General features: G+C 51.1%; 1 protein-coding gene across 1 annotated transcript; it reads left to right on the top strand.

Annotated features, from left to right (window-relative positions):
* Positions 1-19,696: 19,696 nt before the first annotated feature.
* LOC136996113 (olfactory receptor 14A16-like) lies at positions 19,697-20,506 on the top strand (the record flags this gene model as incomplete). Its single annotated transcript, XM_067317102.1, has 1 exon — positions 19,697-20,506. A coding segment is annotated over one exon (810 nt), but the record flags the coding sequence as incomplete, so codon positions are not given.
* Between the last annotated feature and the right edge of the window lie 323 nt (positions 20,507-20,829).

Below are 20,829 nucleotides of genomic sequence, written 5' to 3'. Positions count from 1 at the left end.
GCCCCTCTGAGATGAAATTGGAAGTGTGGATCTGAGGCTGATTTGGACAAAGGTCCCCTGGTGGCAGTGAGGTGTGGATAAAAGGAAGTGAGTGTCAGCTCCTTCTAGTGGTGCAGGGTTGTCCCAGCAGGCCTTGCACAGTTCAGCTCCCCCACCCATCATCAAAGTGTCCATTGGAGCCTGCAGTATGACTCCTTCTTGGTATCACACTATAAAAAATAAAACATTTCTGTCTGGTACTAATACATCATGTGCTACTTTGGGAAGGTTGATCTGCCAAAGGAAGCCTCCAGATAATGTCCATGGTGTATCTGGCCTGCAGGGGCAGCACGCTGGGGTCAGAGGAGACCAAGGCGAGGAGCTGTGCACAGCTTGGTAGTACGTCTGCGCTAGAGGGCTAGTCCTGATCAGGGTGGCTGAGGTTCAGCTGAGGTTCAGGTTGGCTCAGGGTTCCTGAGGAACTTGGTGTGAATTCAGTGTTGATCCTGATGGGAACTTAAAACCTTTCAGGCCCAGGAGGAAACCTCACACTACTCAGAAGGGCTGGCTTTGGAGAGACTGTGTCTGGTGCTAACCACATGCAGAAAAGGTATTCCTGCCTTCAAGAATTGCAGTGCCTATCACCAGAGATGACAGAATCACTGAATCATTCATGTTGGAGGAGACCTTGAGAGGTCTCGAGTCCAACCTCCTGCTCACATCAGGATCAACACCGAATTCACACCAATTTCCTCAGGGCCTTGTCCAGCTGCATCCTGCAAGCCTCCAAGAAGAGAGAGTCCATAACCTCTCTGGACCCTTCTTCAAATGCCTTGTTACCCTCTTTGATTTTTCTCCCTTATAGCTAATTTTAACTGCACTTGTGTCACCTTATAGCCATTGCCTTTCATTCTCCTGCCATGAGTCACTGCAAAAACCTGGTTCTTTATTGGTGGTAACCTTGATTTGGGAAGCTGCTGTGAGTGCCCTGCAAAGCCTTTCCCTTCTCTGTGCTGAACAAGGCGCATTCCCTCAGCCTCTCCTCACCAGGCAAGTGCTACAGCTCCCAACCACCTTGGGGCCTGCGACCGAACTCACGCCAAGTGACAAACAGCGTTCTTGTACAGGGAGCCCGACTGGATGCCGTATCTAGATGGGCTCTAAGGATGCTGAGTAGAGGGGGTAATCACCTCCTTCGATCTCCTGGCTACGTAGCCTGGGACACTGCAGCCTCCTTTGCTGCCAGGGCATGCTGCTGGCTGATGTTCATCTCGCTGCCCACAAAGACTCCCACGTCCTTTTTCTGCACAGAGCTGCTGCCAGCTGGGCACTCCCCAACCCCTATTGCTGTAGGGTGTTGCTCTATCCCAGGTGCAGGACCTGGCATTTGTCATTGCTGTACTTCACAAAGTTCCTGACAGCCCATTCTTACTGCCTGCTGGGGTCCTCTGAATGGCAACCCTCAAACATACAACTTTTCCACCCAATTGGGTGTCATCTATAAACGTGATGGGATTTCCATTCTGCAGATCACTGATGAACCTTTCAAACAGGACAAGATGTGGAGTATACCCCTGCATACCCCACCTGTACCTGGCTTCCTGGTCAAGCATGACCCATTTGTGAAAACCCTCTGAGCTCGATCATCCAACCAGCTTTTTGCCCATCTGGATGCCTACTGGACATCCACTACACCCCTCTCCTCCACAAGCACTGGTCTTTTATCACAGAAGACAATCAGGTTGCTGAGGAATGATTCACCTTGGGTAACTCCATGCTGACTGTTTCCAGACAACTTCTTGTCCCTCATATACCCAGAACTGTGATCTGAGAGGACTGGCTCAATGACACACCCCTCACCAACATGAGGCTGAATGGCCTGCAGCTCCCTGGTTTGTCCTTGTGGCCTTTTCTGAAGATGAGCACAACATATTCCTTCTTCTGGTCTTTGGGACTCCCCCCCATGTTTGATCTCCACAGCCTTTCAAAGATGATAGCGAGCAGCCTTGCTGTCAGAGCAGCCAGCTCTCTCAATGTCCATGGATTCCAGCCATACAATCCCATAGACTCGTAGGGGTTGAGTTCTTGCAAGTCATCCCTCACTCAAGACTTAGGCACTGCAGATTGTTTTTCTCCTCAGGAGTCCTGACTCTAGGCACAACAGCTCAGGAGACCTTGTTGGTGAAGACTGAAGCCAGGGAGGACTTGACCAGTCCTATCTACATCCGCTTTTGCTAGAATCCCTGCCCCAGTCAGCAGTGCCACCGCATTTCCTGTTGTATTCTTTTACTGTTACTGAAGCAGTAGCAGCTCTTCTTCCTGTCCTTCACATCCCCTGAAAGTGTCTCTATGCCAGGGGACCTGTGGCTTCCTTAACACCATCCCCACTTTGCTGGACAATATCTCGAAATTCCTCCTTTGCAGCCTTGGCCTTCTTCCCCTTTCCGTATGCTGCCTTATTGCCCTGGAGCTCATGTGGGAGATCCCTGTTTAGCCATGCTGGGGTCCGCAGGTCTCTACTAATTTTACAAAGTGTTTGTTATGGAGCATGCTTGTGCTTGAAAGGTGTTTAATAACCTGCTGGTTTTCCTGAGCTACTCTGCCCTTCAGAGCTGCCTCCCTTTGTCCATCCCATGGAAAAGCTCCATACATGCAAGCTACCCCTTCTCACATAGGGCATCCCCCTCCTCATCTTCCCTGGTAGTCTCTCCTGAAGAACTTGTACCCTGCCTTTGAAGAACTGCAGTCATGCGAGTGATCCCACCACATCTCAGTTATTCCAACCATGTGGCACTCCTCTGACAGCTTGTGCATCTCCATCTGCTGCTGGCTGCACCACAGGCTGCATATACTTGCATACATTTGGGCGGCAGAGCATCAGCTGTGGTGCCGACTGAAGATTTGTCACAAGGAAACATTTTAGCAGGGACCTCATGTATGCAAAGGCTTTGATTGCAAGTGGTGACATACTGGCATGGATAGCAGGTGGCAATGTGATGGTGAAAGGAGGTTCCCACTAAGAGAGCAAAGCCTGCAGTGCCCAAAGCCATGGAGAAACAGAGCTGGGCCATACAGGAATGGCAGGACAGGAGTTTGCTGCCTGATCTGACTCTGCAGCACCTTGGGGCCTGTGACAGGCTTGAACCAATCTCCAGGAAGGAGAAGGTGCCACTGAAGAAGTCCCTGGTTCTGTGATCCAGCTACCCTGAGGACATCATTAGTCCAGTCCCTGTTCATATCATCCTGGGGGGTGAGAAGCTATTCAGGAGGAAGAGAACTAGAAGGATTTGAAAGTGCAGAGACTAGAGTGGAGCCCTTGGTGTGATGTGCCTCCCATTTGTGCAGCATGCTTGGATGTAGACAGTACAGACTGTGTGTAAAGGCAGTGGTGGGATTCATTTGTTTGGGCACAGGTAGGAAACCCAAGATGCCCTGGGGCACTTGCCCCGCAACCACTGCAAAAAGGCATGGCTTCCTGTAGGTCCCATGCTGGAACTGCTAGAGACATGTGGATGTGCTGGACACCCCAGGCATCCAACATGGCCCTGCCAGCCTTTTTCTATGTCATTAAATCAAGTGTCTGCACTGAATTACATTAGCTGTTTGGAACATTGGGATCTTCCTATGTCTCAGCTTTATAGTGAGTGGAGCTCTAGTAGTAGGAGGCATCTAGTGTCGTTTCAGATGGCCAAGGGAATTCCCCACCTGGCCCCCAACTCATGCTCTAGAAGGATGGGGGTGTCATAGCTGCTTCATCAGAGCAAGAAGACTCTGGCACATGCCTTGGTCCGTCTCTGTCTCCTCCAATGTCACCAGGTGTTTGTGTGTTGAGCAACTGACTCCCACCCTCCATCACCAGTGATTATAGTGGGAGCTTAGAGAAGGAGCTCCCATGCAGACACCTCTGTTGTGCACACTTCATTTTTTTGCAAGGGGAATCCCACCTCCTGTGTGTCTGTGGAGTTCACAGGACGGATCTGCATCCCACTGCATCCCTGGGGCTTCTAAATGGGCATGCAATGTCCAGACTGACTCATCTAAATAAAAACCTGAACCATGGGTGAATGACCTCCCTTCTTGTCCGCTTCTAGGTGTCCTGCCTAGTTAAGACATGGGAATATGGATTTCCAGGCTGGGATGTTTCCACCTTTCGTAGATAACCATCCTCTGATGAAACCATCCTCTGATGAAACAAGTGACAATGCTGTGACTGGTCTCTCTGCATTGTTTAGAGAGGGACCATCAGTGATTATTTTAGCTTGTTGCAGTGAACATTTCCCAGGAGGAGGGAGCACAAGGGACAGAGAAATTCATGAGCTCAGCTGGGCCTCTGTACCTGAGTGAGGCCAGTCTCTGGGGATGGAGGAAGCTCATGGCAACTGGGCAGTGCTGCCCAGAGACAGCTGTGTCCAGAGGCAGCTCCTCTGCAAAGAGCAGCAGGGCTCCAGGCACTGCCTGCTGCTGCTGACATGAGAGGAGAGAAGGCAGAGAGAAGTGAAAGGCAGTGTGGAGTGGGAGGACAGAGGAGAGCTCACTGTGAGAGAAGTCTTCACAGCCCTGAACAGAGTAAGTCTCTGGCTGCAGGGCAATGCTACTGAGGTTCCTGGAAGGGTCTTCTAAAACTATTTCATCCCATGACTGATAGATTTTTTTAAGGATTGCTCTCCTTTGCAGAGGAGGGGGAGATGCTTCAGAGCAGGCATTCCCTGCCACACCATCACAGGGACAGGGCATGCAGCTACCTTCTCCCAAGGACAGCTGCAGGGCTGTGAAGCTGGGACGTGCACACAGGTCTGCGCAGGGCTGTGATTCAGAGCAGTGTCGCTGCACTGCAGAAGAAGGTGAAAAAAGGGTACTTGAAAGGGAAGGAGCTTTCCTTGCAGGGCTTTCAGTTTCCTAATGTTGGCAGGGAGAAAAAAGGAAAGAGTTTTCTGGTTTGTCAAGGGCCTGGGACTCACTAACCTTCCCTCTCAGAGATCAGTAGGTCTGTGAGAAAGGTCAGCAAACTCTTTCAACCCCACCTCCACCTACAGCAGCACCAGCATCACCTTCATGGTCTTATTAGGGCTAATGTGACCTGCTCCTTAGGATCTGTGAGCACAGAGATGCCCCTGGACAGTGCCGTGATCCGGGAGGTTTCTGTAGGGCAGAACTGCACACAGAGAGGGTGGACAGGGTCTGTGAGTACGGACAGGGAAAAGATGTTGGGAGAGAGAAAGCTGCAGGCAGCAGGAGCAGCCCCAGGCAGCAGAGATGGGCAGGGAGTGAGAGGGAACTGCCAACAGAATCGTCATGGGAGGATGGATTTGGGCAAGTCATGCTCAGCGGTCAGTCCCTCTGATGCAGACACCTTCCTCTGAGCAAGCTCCCTGTGTCTCCTCTCCCACCCAGCAGAGCCTCTGCCCTGACTGCCATGGGGTCCAGGGCATGAGCTGCCCTCTCTGCAGCCAGACCTCCAGCTGAGGAGAGGTGCCTGACAAAGGGACTGAGAGTGACTGCCCTGCGATGTCACTGCCTGTGAGGCGGCATGCCTAGCTGGTAAGGTAAGCTGACAGACTGTGTGCTGCCCTCTAGAAAGGCACTGCTGTCTCAGAGCACCTCTGTGATATCTGAGAGCCCCATGAGGAAGGTGCAGAGATGCTGAGAGTTTGGAGATGGTGGTGGGAGGCTGTATATGGGCATCTGAAAAGAGCCCTGTGTATCCTTGGCTAGAAGGTGAGTGTGGAGAGCTCCCTCAGGTGCCCTGAGAAAGGGTGAGAAGTTTGGAGATGTGCACTTTGGAACTGGACTCGTCTCCTCTCAGCAGGGGCTGGTTTCCTTCTAGGGCAACATATGAGTGTGATCATCCTCCAGCCCAAAGATTTACAAGCACAGGACAGCGGTGATTGAGCATAATACACAGACTAGCTGTCCTCACTCTGCAACAAGGGACAGTGCATCCGTTTTTCTCAGGATTCAGTAGAAATGCCAAGGATTTCTACCTTTGAGGAACATTCCCCAGGGGTGACAAGGACATCTGAAAGAAAATAAAAAATCACTGAAACTCTGTTCCTCAAACCTCATTCTTTAGAATTCAGAGTGAGGATGCTGAAAAGCCCTTCTAAACGATGAGTGGATTTCACCTGACAGAAATTGTGACTGTCAGAGCTGGTCACCCCCATTCCCCTGTGCCCACAGCTTTACTGCAGGACTGAGTCCTGTGGAGCCCATGGGCAGAGGTCCCTGCTCCTCACAGCACACTCAGCCAGTGCAAAGCGGAGCTCAAGCATGGGAGCTGCACAAAGATCCTCTCAGTAAAGAGAGAAGCAAAGTGGGGGGTTGTATGAGAACTGCAACATTTGGGGAGCTTTTTGCTTGAAAAGCCTCCGCTAACTTCTCAATGTCTTTTCTCCTTTGCACAGTCCCCCACGCCCAGAGATAGCAAAATGTCCAACAGCAGCTCCCTCAATGAGTTCCTCCTCCTGGCATTTGCGGACACACGGGAGCTGCAGCTCTTGCACTTCTCACTCTTCCTGGGCATCTACCTGGCTGCCCTCCTGGGCAACGGCCTCATCATCACAGCCGTAGCCTGCGACCATCGCCTCCACACCCCCATGTACTTCTTCCTCCTCAATCTCTCTTTTCTGGACCTTGGCACCATCTCCACCACTGTCCCCAAATCCATGGCCAATTCTCTGTGGGACACCAGGGCCATTTCCTACTCAGGATGTGCTGCTCAAATCTTTCTGTTTGTCTTCTTGTTAGGAGGAGAATATTATCTTCTCACTGTCATGGCCTATGACCGCTATGTTGCCATCTGCAAACCCCTGCACTATGCGACCCTCATGAGCAGCAGAGCCTGTGTCAAAATGGCAGCAGCTGCCTGGGTCAGTGGTTTTCTCCATTCTATGGTGCACACTGTGAACACATTTTCCATACCACTCTGCCAAGGCAACACAGTGGACCAGTTCTTCTGTGAAATCCCACAGATCCTCAAGCTCTCCTGCTCAGACTCCTACCTCAGGGAAGTTGGGCTTATTGTGGTTGGTGCCTGTGTAGCCTTTGGTTGTTTCATTTTCATTGTGCTGTCCTACGTGCAGATCTTCACTGCTGTGCTGAGGATCCCCTCTGAGCAGGGACGACACAAAGCCTTTTCCACGTGCCTGCCTCACCTGGCCGTGGTCTCCCTGTTCATCAGCACTGACCTGTTTACCTACCTGAAGCCTCCCTCCCTCTCCTCCCCAGCTCTGGATCTGGTGGTGGCTGTCCTGTATTCAGTGGTGCCTCCAGCAGTGAACCCGCTTATCTACAGCATGAGGAACAAGGAGCTCAAGGATGCCCTGAGAAAAGTGATTTCATGGACATTTTTCAACACTGGTAACATTGCCATTGTTCTCCACAAATGACTCCCCCTGTGTCCTGTACCAGGTCTGACCTTTGTTCATTTTATTTTATTTTTTATTACTGGTATTACTGTTATTAGTAGTACTTGTTATCATGTTGCTACACAAATGGTTCGATTCATTTCACCTTCACTGACACTGCTCTGTCTCACCAGGTGCCCATATAAAGTTTTGTCCAACACTGGGTCAGAGCTGACTCCCTCACAGTATCTCTTTAATAAGGTAGATTCTTCCAGGTGCAGTGCCTGAAGGCTGGGCTCTTCCTCCGAAGCTGCTGTCCCTTATGCTATGTCCCCAGCACATTTCCTTCAGACAATCATCTCAATCATGCCGCATGCTGATCCTTACCCCAAAAGTCACCCCCAGACTAGGCTCCATGCCCAGCTGGAGGACTGCATGTCCAGCTGTGAGCCCTGGGAGGATGAGTCCTGTGCTGGGTCCTCTGCAGGGCCGGCAGGGAGCATGCAGAGGAGGTCCTGGGGCCGTCTACTGAGCCTCTAGACCATCCTCCTCCCATGGGAGCCCTCAAGGAGAGTACCTCAGGGCAAAGATTCAGCCCAGCTTGTTGTTGCATGAACAGAGAGGAGAAACTGTCCCAGGAAACTCCTCCCAGACCCAGCCCCTCATAGCAGCCATTTCCAGCACTGGCCATTGCCCATGGTGCTGGTGAGGGGTGATCTTGGAATGTGACCAGCTCCATCTGCCTGCTTGGCTCAGCACTTCCTTGGGGGAGGGGGGGGAATGTCCAGTCCTGCCTGGGCTCTCTGTGGGCCCAGACCCCAGCACATGGTGGTCTTCTAACCCCGCAAGGACAGGAGCTGAGGACTGGTGGGACGATGCTGGGCAGGGGCCTATGGGGGCCAGGGCACCAAGGCTGTGCTTGGAGGTGAGGCTATGAATGTTCTTGGTCAGCATAGATGGGATGGTCTGGCCAGGGACCAAGGGCAGGAGAAGACAGGAGACAACAAGCAGAATATACAGCAAAGGAAATTTCAAATGAGTTAAAAAAAAAGAAAGAAAGAAAAAAATAGTAACCATGAGAGTTTAGCAGCACTGGGACAGGGACCAGGAGATCTTTAAAAACTCTCCTGCGGAAGGCAAATTACCGACTTGATCTAACTGTAAAGTTAGGCAGCTCAGAGCAGATCATGGTCCTGCAGATCTCCAGTGGTCCCTCCCAACCCAAATCCTCTAGAAGGAAGGGGCTGGAAAGTGGAGTCCTGGGCAGGGGACACTGTTGTGGGGTTGAGGCCTTGCTGGAATTTGTACTCCCTGGTCAAGCCTGTCCTCAGAGTTACACAGTGAGTGAGTTCATCCTCCAAAGGAGTCTCTGCTCCATGGGCAACAGGAGTCAAACCAGTGCAGGAGACTGCAGAAAAGTTCTCAGGAAAATGCCAGACATTCAGCCCCTTCGACTGCTGAGGTGTCCCCAGACTGGTGCTTTGCATCCTGGGTCTGAAGGGCTGAGAAATCTTTAGAGCCAGAGCAGATCAGAGTCCCACCTCCTGGACTTTAAGGTTACAGGGCATCAGCAGGGCTGTACCGGCTGCAGGGAAGGAATCACTGCCCAGGGCATGAGCAGATCTGTTTCCCATGTTTGCCCTCCCTGCCGAGCTGTATTCCCAGCCAGAGGGGATGCAGGCTTCCCACTGGGGAAATGTAGGAGAGCCCAGTCTCATCTAGAGGAGCAGGGTCCCACCACACCTGCTGGGTGGCCAGGGCTGCAGGCTGCAGACACCACTCTGTTCCCTGCACACCTCCTGCGTGGGGCTGGAGGGTGCCCAGCAAGAAGGCAGGCATGCCTGGGGGGTCTGGTGCCATTGGGGTGGTGGTCTTTGGACCAGCCTCTGTCTGTAAGGAACTCAGGAACTTCTCCACCTCCATGTTAGTGACAAAGTTACTGACCCAGCTTGTTCCCTCAGGAGAGCTGAGGATTTAATTCTCGGGAGAAGGGGAGAAAGAAAAGCCTTTTGTCATTGGGACTTATAATACGCTGTCAACTCTCTGCTGTCTTCTCCTGCTCTATCACCCCAGAAGTCCTTTGGCAGGGACATTTTTTGGTTTCTGACCCTCCATCAGACCCTGCTTTGAGCAGCAGTTTAGGCTACAGGCCTCCTGTGGTCCCTTCAAGCTGAATTATCCTAAAGGCCTATGACTTCAGGCCCCATTTCAAGCACAGAGCAAATGTTTCTGGGACAGGAGCAATTTGTGCTTTATGTGACCATCTAAAAGAAGGCAGGTGAACACCTCCTGCTTCTTCCTTGTTGACTATAAGGGCAGCCTGGGAGGCACTGCCTCAGGCATAGCTACATTAGCCCGAAAATTCTTTGCATGCACCTTTAACCACATAGAAGTCCATTGCCTGGATCCTCTCAGGGGTGAGGGGAGAAATGCAGGCTTTTCTGCAGGGTGAGTTCTCTCTCTATGTAGTTTGCACCTCTAAGTAGATGGTGCCATGCTGCCCTTTCTTTCTTGCCTGAAGCTCAGGCTGGATGGGGATGTGAATGTGGAGTTTGTCTGTAACTGCAGTGGCTGTGAGATGGTGGAGAGGTAGGAGGAATAACAGAATCACTGCCTTGGACTTCAGGAGAGAGGATTTCATCTTGTTTAGGATGGAGTTAGGCAAACCAAAGCTCAGTGGGAGCTGGAGCTGGACCTTCAACTGGGATGGGATGGGGAGGGTAACCAGAATGGCTTCTGTAAGCCCATAGGCAGGACAAAGCATTCAGCCAAGGAAAATGTGGTGTCCCTGCTCAGTGGGACAGGGATGTAGTGACAAAGAGAGGGGAAAGGCTGAGGAGCTCATTGCCTCTTTTACCTTGTCTTTTACTGGTATTGCCTACTGCCAGGCCTCCCTGGTCCCCAAGTCCTTTGGCAGCATCTGTGTTAGCAAAGCCTCACCCATGGCAGAGGAAGATGCAGCTGGGGAGGACTTTTGCCCAGTGGGCACACACAAGTCCATGGGACCAGATGGAAAGCACCCCAGGGTGCAGGGAGAGGTGTCCGGAGTCAGTGCAATGCTGTTCCCAACTGTCTATGAAATGTCAGGGTGATAAGGGAGGTTCCTGATGACTGGGAAAAGGCAGACATTGCACCCATTTTCCAGAAGGGCAAGAGGGAGGATCTGGGCAACAACAGGCCGGTCAGCTTCATCTCATTCCCTGGGAAGGTGATGGAGCAAATCCTCCTGGAAACCATCTCCAAGCTTATGAAGGAGAAGGCCTGGAAGAGGCAGCATGCGTTGACCAAGGGGAAATGGAAACCATGCCTGACCAACCCAATTACCTTCTGCCATCAGATGAATGCCTGCGTGCACAAGGGGAAAGCAGGGGATTTTGTGAACCTTCCCTTTAGCAAGGCCTTTGACACAGTCCCCCAGAGTCTCCTTAGAGGCAAATTGCTGAGACTTGCCTTGGATGAGTGGACCAGAGGGAAGGTGGAAGATTGGCTGGACCATCAGGCTGAAACCCTGTGATCAGTGGTACAAGTTCCATGTGGCAACCGGTTACTAGCAGCATCCCTCAGTGATCAACATGTGGGACAGGACTGTTTAACATCTTGATGAATGGCCTGCACAGTGGATGGAGCGCACTCTCAGCACCTTTGTGGCCAATGCATAACTGGAGGGTGCCCCGGGGCAACCTCATCTAGTTGCCTCTACGTTGACCAGGGGGGCCTGGGACTAGATGACATCCAGAGGTCTCGTCCACCCTAAGTGCTGTGATTCAGTGCACTGTTCCCTGGAGAGCTCTGTAAAGAGAGAAGAGGCCGAGGAAGAAGAAAGGAGAGAGAGGCAGAAGAAGAGATCTGAAACATGTCCATTTAAATAAAGTAGTTCCTCAGAACAAAGTTTCTCCATGCAGAGGATTGCTAGCAAATCTATTTTGATGAAAATATATATGTTCTATATATGAACATATATATATGAATATATATATATGTTCTCTCTATATATATATGTATCTATATATGTTTACACTCACATAGACAGACTAATTCCTGTAGTGCATGAACACAGTGCTGCCAATTAATAAGAAAGAAAAAATATTTGGCAATGGTAAAAATTGTGTGATGTTTTGGAAATGAGGATTTTTTTGTCACTTATTGCATTGAAGATATTTTAGAGACTCCTTTAAAACATTGCTTTAACACGGGTATGTTGAGATTTGTGCAAATTTGGCCACCCAAAAATAGAGCATTTCCTTGAAGCTGGTCACCCTGGTTTCCTCACCAGTCGAGAGAGCCCGACCCATCAGAGTGAGACATGCTCTGTGCAAAGAGTGAGGAGTGGCACAGACAGCCATGGGGAGGGGGCTGGTCTTCTGAGCACTGGGCTCTGTGTGAGACACAGAAATATCCTGTTTAGTGGTGTAGGCCTGATTATAACTGAAGTGTTTAGAAAAGGACATTAAAAAAAAAAAAAAAACAAGAAAGAAATTAAGACAAAGTTTGAAAGCAAAGAAATGCTTTGTTATACTTTCCAGGTTTTAATATTTTTTTGTGTGTTATTGTCTTTCTTGATTTGTTCTGTTTCAGTACACTAGTCTTCTGGGGAGATTCTGCATTATCTTTTTGTCTGAAAAGGAAAGAGATTTTCAGAACTGGGGTGGGATGCAGGATCATGGGTGGCTTGTGCCCTTCCAGGTGCCCTGGTCCCCTCTGCCCAGCCGCCATATGCAGCTCCGAGGGGCTCCAGTCTCCCACAGGTCCCCTGTGAGAGCTGCCAGGCCCAGGCAGGTGCCTCATGGACACTGGGGCCTCTCCAAGTGCTGTTTACGATTAGGCACTTGAGTTCTGCCTGCAAAGGTGAAGAACTGTTTTCAACGTTAAAAAAATGTGAGGACAGTTTCATCAGCTGAAAGGACTGATTAATGTTGATCAAATGTCAGTGTTTTCCCATGATAATGTAATGGAAATTTTGAGGAAGGGCATGAATCTCAGGAGAAGAAATGTTGATCTGCCCCTTAACATGTGTTACCAGTGCTCTGTCTATCATGCTGTGGATGTAATCTCAAGAATCTCTCACATATTTCCACATGTCCTGATTAAATTGATCATTTCTAAAGTCAACTCTGTGTCACAGTATCTGGACATATGCACTTTCCCTTGTTTCCCTGTTTGTCTCCTCCCCTTACTCTTTATCATTCAGAGACCTCTCAACTCTCCAGTTGCTGCTCTGAGCTTCTGAGATTCTAAAACTTGCCTCATATTTGAGCAGTTTAATTGTGTCTTCAATCAACTCCTTCACTGTGCGTCTATCCAGCCTTTCCTATCTATTTCAAGGAAGGTTCTTCCTTGTAGACCGTGGACCTCTCTGGAGGCACCTTGGACTTGACATACAGTTGAGGAGTATATTTTATTTCTTATGACACTGGATCAAGTTTATTTGTGTTTGATTGCAATTAAGACAAATCCTTCTGTGCCTGTTTGCAGCTAGTTGTCTAAGGAAAGCAGGTGGGAATTGGTGCCCATGAGCTGTAACATTCAGCTGCAGCCTCGAGTGGCAAAAGGTTAGATTTGAACAAGAGTGATTTAAGTCCCCAGTGGCTGATGAGGGAAGTGGCAGGGCTGGGGAGGTGGGGAGGAATATTTTGCATGGCTGTCTGACCTCCAGGATGGTGCTTTTCCTACATGTCCAGACTTCATTAGGAGACACTCTGGATCAATATCAGTTGGAGAAGGTGGATATCACTCTAGGTTGTAAGCTGAAAAATAAAGAAAACTTTGAAAGCAGAAATCCTTTTTTTTTTTTTTTGATGCTCATTGAAATCTTCCTCTTGTAAATACACTGCTGAAACCTCTCCAATTAGCTACAGCACAGGAATTGAAGAGCTGAAGAAAATTACGGCAAGAGGCATGGCTCCTTAGGGCTTTTTGCATTTTAATGACCCCTCTGGTGTCTTTGGTGCTGAGTCCATGAACCTCAGATGCTGAGAGGAGACTGAAGCAACCTCTCAAGAAGTTTATGTCAGAAGCAAATCCCCAAGTTTCTTGAAGCGTTAATGGGTCCCACTGAGGGCCATTATCAACAAAGGCTCCCCAGGGGCTGATTAGAGCCGAAAGTTGGAGGCCCTGATTGCAGGTAGGCAAAGGCAATGTGCAGGTGTCTGTGATGCCAAGTCAACCTTGATGTGTGTTATCAAGCAGGATGGCCAAGCCCCACAGCCAGCCCCTGCATGGGGAGATCCTCTCCTCACACTTTACTCAGATCTCTTCCTGGGGGCAGTGTCAGGGTGGGGGGGAGCGCAATGCCTAGTGCAGGACAACAGTACAGCACCTCCTGGGCTCCGTGGAGGCGAGGAGGCAGCAAGGCCACAGTGCTGTAAGGAAACGTCATCTTCCCGTAGGCCTCTGTGGCAGAGACACTAGCCATAGGAAAGGGGACAAAGACCTCAGTTCTGTTGGAGGCTTTCAGCCGTGGCATTGCCCTCTGTCATCTCCACCACAGGCTGTCCTGTGCTGTCCCAAAGCTGCACCTGTTTCCCTGCAGCCTGTAGACACCCAAACTGCTTCCCCACCTTGCTCTTACTGCAGCATCTCCCCACCTTTACTGACATCCTGCTGTCCTTGCTGGCTGCTCCTTGAAACAAAAGCCAGGGGCTGATCACGGAGTCCCTCTGGGTGTCCTGTTGCACCACAGCACTACCCTATGAGTGACATTCTTGTTACCTGAAGTGCAGTGTGAATCTCTCAAGATGCACTTTGTGGCTCTTTCCCCTTCTCATGCTGCTTCCCACTAGCAATAAAAGCTCCATCATCTCTGAAACCACCCTGTCACAGGTGACTACCATATTGGCCTTAGCCTCCACTTCAGCAGCAGCTCTGGTCCCTCAGCCTCTCCATACAGGCCATGGGCTTCAGGCCCCCAACACCATCTTGGCAGACCTCCTCTGGACCCTCTCCAGTTGCTCCACATTCCTTCAGCACTGGGCATACCATACTGGGACATACTGTTCCAGACATGTGGCCACATGAGTGCTGAGTGGAAGGGGATAAGAACTGCCCTTGCCTGGGTGGCCACGCTTTTCCTAACGCAGTCCTGTATGCAGCTGTCCTCATTTGTGGTGAGCATGCACCACTGGCTCATATGGCACCCCTCATAATATCCAGGCCTTCTCCTCGGGGTCACTCCTCTGCTGGTCAGGTCTCTGCCTGTCCTGATGCACGTGTCGTTCTGCCCTGCTGAAGAGGTTTTCAAAGAGGACAGGATGTGGGGTAGATCCCTGCATACCCCACCTTTCCCTGGCTTCTCAGTAAAGCATGAGCCATTCATGAAAACCCTCTGAGCCTGATCGTCCAACCAGCTTTTTACCCATCTGCATGTCTACTGGACATCCACTACTCTCTTCTCCTCCACAAGTGCAGGCCTTATATCACAGAAGGCAATCAGGTGGGTCAGGAATGATTTACCTTCAGTAAATCTGTGCTGACTGTTCCCAGGCACCTTCTTCTTGTGCCCAGAAAGGTGATCTGAGAGGACTGGCTTCATGACACACTCCTCAGCAACATGAGGCTGAACAGCCTACAGCTCCCTGGTTTGTCCTTGTGGCCGTTTTTGAGGATGGGCACAGCATATTCCTTCTTCTGCTCATTGGGACCTCCCCTGTTCTTCACAACCTTTCAAAGATGACACAGAGCAGCCTTGTTGTCATTGCATGCAGCTCTCTGCATGTCCATGGATGCCAGCCATCCAGGCCCATAGACTTCTATGGGTTGAGTTCTAGAGACTTAGACACTGCGGGTTGCTTTTCTCCTCAGGAGTCCAGGCACAACAGCTGAGGAGACCTTGTGGGTGAAGACTGAAGCCAGGAAGGACTTGACTTCCCCAGACCTATCTACATCCACTTTTGCTAGAATCCCTGCCACAGTCAGCAGTGCCACCACATTTACTGTTGTATTCCTTTACTGTCACTGAAGCAGTAGCAGCTCTTCTTCCTGTCCTTCACATCCCCTGCAAGTGTCTCTGTCCCAGCGGACCTTTGGCTTCCTTAACACCATCCCCACTTTGCTGGACAATATCTCGAAATTCCTCCTTTGCAGCCTTGGCCTTCTTCCCCTTTCCGTATGCTGCCTGATTGCCCTGGAGCTCACGTGGGAGTTCCCTGTTTAGCCAAGCTGGGGTCCAGAGATGTCTACTGATTTTACAAACTGTTTGTTATGGTGCATTCTTGTGCTTTACGGGTGCTTTCTTTAATGACCTGCCAGCTTTCCTGATCTCCTCTGCCCTTCAGATCTGCCTGTTACCAAGGACCTTACGTATGAAAAGGCCCTGATTGCACATGGCGACATGCTGGCATGGATAGTAGGTGTCAATGTAATGGTGAAAGGAGGTTCCTACTAAGAGAGCAAACCCTGTAGTACCCGAGGCCAAGGAGGAACAGAGCTGGGCCATGCAGGAATGGTAGGAGAGGGGTTGGTGGCCCAAGATGACTCTGCAGCACCGTTGGGCCTGTGACAGACTTCTTGAATCAGTCTCCAGGAAGGACAAGGTGGCAGTGAAGAAGTCCCTGGGCCTGAGCAGCCTGTGATCCAGCCACCCTGAGGACATTGTTAGCCTAGTCCCTGTTCATATTGGGGGGTGAGAAGAGGTACAGGAGGAGGAGAGCTAGAAGGCTTCTACAGTACAGAGACGTTGGTGTGATGTGCCTCCCATTTATGAATCACGTTTGGATGCAGACAGTACAGACCTTGCCTAAAGGCAGTGTTGGGATTCATTTGTTTGGGCACAGGCAGGAACCTGAGATGCCCTGGAGCACTTGCCCAGCATGCAATCCAAAGGGGCATAGCTTTGCTGTAGGTGCCATGCTGTATCTACTAGAGAGACGTGGTTGTGCTGGACATCCCAGGCATCTGAAAAGGCCCTGCCAGCCTATTTTATGTCATTAAATCATGTGTCTGCACTGAATTACGTTAGCTGTTTTAAACACTGCGATCTGCCTGTGTCTCAACTTACTAGTGAGATGAGCTCTAGTTGTAGTAGGCATCTAGTGTCCTTTCAGATGGCCAAGGAAATTCCCCACCTGGCCCCCAACTGATGCTCCAGAAGGATGTGGGTCTCACACTTCCTCCATCAGAGCAAGCAGACACTGGCACATGCCTGGGACCACCTCTGTCTCTTCAACTGTCCCTATGTGTTTGTGTGTGAGCAACTGACTCCCACCCTCCATCTCCAGCGATTACAATGGGAGCTTAGACAAGGAGCTCCCATGCAGACACCTCTGTTGTGCTCACTTTGGCTTGGTAAGGGGAATCCCACCTCCTGTGTGTTTGTGGGGTTCACGGGAGGGAAATGAATCCCACTGCAATCCCAGGGGCTTCTAAGCTGGCATGACATGCCCAGATTGACTCATCTGAATGAAAACCTGAACCATGTGTCCATGAGCTCCCCTCTTGTCGCCTCTAGGTGTCCTGCCTAGTTAAGAGATGGGAAGAGGGCCTTCCAGTGTGGGACATTTCCGCCTTTGATAGATAGCCATCCTCTGATGAAATAAACTGCAATGTTGGAATTCTATTTCTCTCCACGCTTTAGAAAAGCACAATAGCTGGTTATTTTAGTCTACTTCAGTGAACATTTCCCAGGAGGAGGGAGCACAAGGGACAGAGAAAGTCAGGACTTCAGCTGGGCCCCTGCTCCTGAGAGGGGCCAGGCTTTGGGGACAGAGGGACCTCATGGTAACCTGGCAGCACTGGCCAGAGACAGCTGTGTGCAGGAGCAGCTCCTCTGCAAAGAGCAGCAGGGCTCCGGGCTCTGCCTGCTGCTGCTGACATGAGATGAGACAGGGCAGAGAGACAAGGAAGGCAGTGTGGAGTGGGAGGCCAGAGGAGAGCTCACTGTGGGAGGAATCTTCACAGATCTTCGTACAGTAAGTCTCTGGCTGTAGAGCAAGGCTACTGAGCTTCCTGGAAAGATCTTCTGAATCCAGCTATCCCGTGAGTGGTAGGGTTTTAAAGGATCAGTCTGCTGGCTTCTCCTTTGCAGAGGAGGAGGAGATATTTCAGAGTAGGGATTTCCTGCCACACCATCACAGGGACGAGGGATCTTGCTCCCTTCTCTCAGGGATGGCTGCAGGGATGTGAAGCCAGGGAGTGCACGCAGGTCTGACCAGTGCTATGATTAAGAGCAGTGTCCCTGCACCCCAGGGTGCTGTGTGCCCGGGGCACTGACTCTGCTGCCTGCGAGGGTCAGCACTCAGCCTGCCCGGGGAGCTCCCTATGGCCTGCAGGGAGAAGCTCTGGGTAAGAGGGGTGACTCCCGGCAGGGCAAGTTCATTCTCCTGCTGAGACAGTGCTGCGTGGGTCAGGGCTGCTCACAGCTCCAGCTCACCAGAAGGACATGTTGAGAGTGGAGATCTCAAGAGGACTTGTCTCTGCCTGGTGGGAATGGAAATGCAGCAGTCAGGTTTAAACCAGGGGCTAAGATCTTAACCATCACACTGAAGGATGAATAGGTTTGCAAGTGCCTTCACCACTCCTCACCTACAGGCAGCACCAACATCACCTTGCCAGTCTCATCGGAGATTTTCTGGTCTGCTCTTTAACACCTGCAAACAGAGAGATGCTGCTGGGCAGTTTTCTGCTGCTTGGAGGTTTCTGTAGGGCAGAGCTGAGATGACAGTGGGTGGGATGGGACCTGTGTGGGGACGAAGGAAGAGCTCCCGGCAAGGACATCTCCAAGCAGCCGAGAGATGGTCAGAGAGTGAGAGGAAACTGCTACCAGACACCTCATGTGAGGTCGGGGTGCAGTCGGTTCTCTGCCAGCCCCTGCAGTGCAGGTGCTTTCCCCTGAGCAAGCCCCTTTCGTCTTTCCTCTGCCACCCAGCAGAGCCCTCTGCCCTCAAGGCCATGGGATATCGGACAGGAATTGCGTTTTTGGCAGCCAGAACCCCAGAAGAGGAGAGGAGCAGCTCTCCTGCCACCTGTCTATTTCCTAAAACATGACAAAGGGGCTGAGAGCGACCTCCCTGCGATGCCTCCATCTGGGAGGTGGTGTGCACAGGTGGGTTAGGGGAAGACCTTCCTCAGTGTCCCTCTCTCTTTCTGTCTTTGCCATCCTAGGCAGAAGCACCAAGGTGTTGCTCCTTGTTTCTCCCCGTGTCCAGGCTGCTTTTGCTCTTGCTCTTGGGCTTTCTGGGGATGAAATTTGCTGCTACAGAGTCTGACCCAGACCCTGTGGTTCCTGCCGCAGAGTTGTCTGCAATGGAGTGAGAGGATGAGGACCCCTTCTTGCCTTTGGGGCTCAAAGCAGCACAGTGTGTGTTGGGCTGGGGAATGAGCTGAGTGTCCTTCAGGAGCCCCCACCTTTCAGACACTTCACCCTCCCCGGGGTGTGCTGCTGAGCTGTGTGCTGCCCTCGAGGAGGGCACAGCTCTTCTACTGGACATTCATGACAGCTGACTGCCCCATGCAGAAGGCACAGAGGTGCTAAGGAGATGAAAATGCTGCTGCGGGTGGCTGCATGTGGGCAGCTGAAATAAGCACTGTGTTTTTGCCTAGAAACTGGGTGTCAAAAGCTCCCTCAGTATCAGCACCACGTCACAGAGTCCTTCTTCTGATCATCGGAGCTATATGCTGTGTCCCACCCTCTCCATCACTCTTGGGACATGTGAACTGAGCGAGAGGTGAGTTTGGAGATCTGCGCTTTGCAAGTGGCCACCACTGTCAGCAGAGGCCAGTTTCCTTTAAGGGTAACTTGTGGTCAAGACTGTCCCCTAGCTGAGAGAGGTGCATGCCCAAGGCAGCCGGGAATGGGACTGATGTGGAGACCAGTGTGCCGGCTCTGTCCTAGGGCACAGGGAGAGCTTTTGCCTCTCAGGACTCACTAGTCTTCACATTGAGAGCAGTGGAAAGGTTGCATATTCCTACCCTGCAGAGCAGACAAACAAACAAGCCCCCCAAAAGTGAAGCTGCTGCTTTTGTGGTCAAAATGCCTCAGAACTGGAGGTGAAGATGTTAAACCACCCTTGTGAACTATAGCAGGACTGACCCCTCTGGAGTCTGTGGGCAGAGGCCCATGCTCCTCATGGCACACTCAGCCAGCACAAATGGGAACTCCAGATATGAATAAAGCAGTGTGTGTGTGTGTGTCTGTGTGTGTCTGTGTGTGTCTGTGTGTGTGTGTGTGAGAGAGAGAGAGAGAGAGAGAGAGAAAGAGAGAGAGAAAGCAAGAGCTTTGAACAGAGAATTCCCTCCTGACTTGTCACTGTCTTTTTCTCCTTGGACAGTCCCCCATATCCAGAGAGAGGAAAATGTCCAACGGCAGCTCCCTCAACGACTTCCTCCTCCTGGCATTTGCGGACACGCGGGAGCTGCAGCTCTTGCACTTCTCGCTCTTCCTGGGCATCTACCTGGCTGCGCTCCTGGGCAACGGCCTCATCATCACAGCTGTAGCCTGTGACCACCACCTCCACACCCCCATGTACTTCTTCCTCCTCAATCTCTCCCTCCTTGACCTTGGCTTCATCTCCTCCACTGTCCCCAAATCCATGGCCAATTCTCTGAGGGACACCAGGACCATTTCCTACTCAGGATGTGCTGCACAAGTCTTTTTGTTTCTCTTCTTCTTAGGAGGAGAACTTTGTCTTCTCACAGTCATGGCCTATGACCGCTATGTTGCCATCTGTAGACCACTGCACTATGGGACCATCATGGGCAGCAGAGCTTGTGTCAAAATGGCTGCAGCTGCCTGGGCCAGTGGTTTTCTCAATGCTCTCATACACACTGCTCACACCTTTTCAATACCACTCTGCCAAGGCAATGTCGTGGACCAATTCTTCTGTGAAATCCCCCAGATCCTCAAGCTCTCCTGCTCAGACTCCTACCTCAGGGAAGTTGGGCTTATTGTGGTTGGTGCCTGTTTAGACTTTGGGTGCTTTGTTTTCATTGTGCTGTCCTACGTGCAGATCTTCAGTGCTGTGCTGAGGATCCCCTCTGAGCAGGGCCGGCACAAAGCCTTTTCCATGTGCCTGCCTCACCTGGCCGTGGTCTCCCTGTTTGTCAGCACTGTCCTGTTTGCCTACCTGAAGCCCCCCTCCATCTCCTCCCCAGCTATGGATCTGGTGGTGGCTGTTCTGTACTCAGTGGTGCCTCCATCAGTGAACCCTCTCATCTACAGCATGAGGAACAAGGAGCTCAAAGATGCCCTGAGGAAAGTGATTTCATGGACATTTTTCAGCAGTGGTAGCATTGCCTTTGCTCTTCAGAGATGACTCCCGCTGTGTCCCAGGTCAGGACTGAGCTTTGTTTGTTTACTTTATTATTATTATTAGTAGTAGTAGTTATCATGTTGCTGCACAAATGCTTGGATTCATTCCACCTTTCCTGGGGCTTCTCTGTCTCATCTGGTGCCCATATAAAATTGCATCCAACACTGGGTCAGAGGTGACTCCCTCACAGTATCTCTGTAATAAAGTCGGTTCTTCCTGGTGCAGTGCCTGAAGGCTGGGCTCTTCCTCCAAAGCTGCTGTCCCTC

This window comes from Apteryx mantelli, unplaced genomic scaffold (genome assembly GCF_036417845.1).
Source record: "Apteryx mantelli isolate bAptMan1 unplaced genomic scaffold, bAptMan1.hap1 HAP1_SCAFFOLD_20, whole genome shotgun sequence".
Taxonomy (NCBI): domain Eukaryota; kingdom Metazoa; phylum Chordata; class Aves; order Apterygiformes; family Apterygidae; genus Apteryx; species Apteryx mantelli.
The sequence above is the reverse complement of the archived record's forward strand: the minus strand, read 5'-3'. Positions and strand labels throughout refer to the sequence as shown.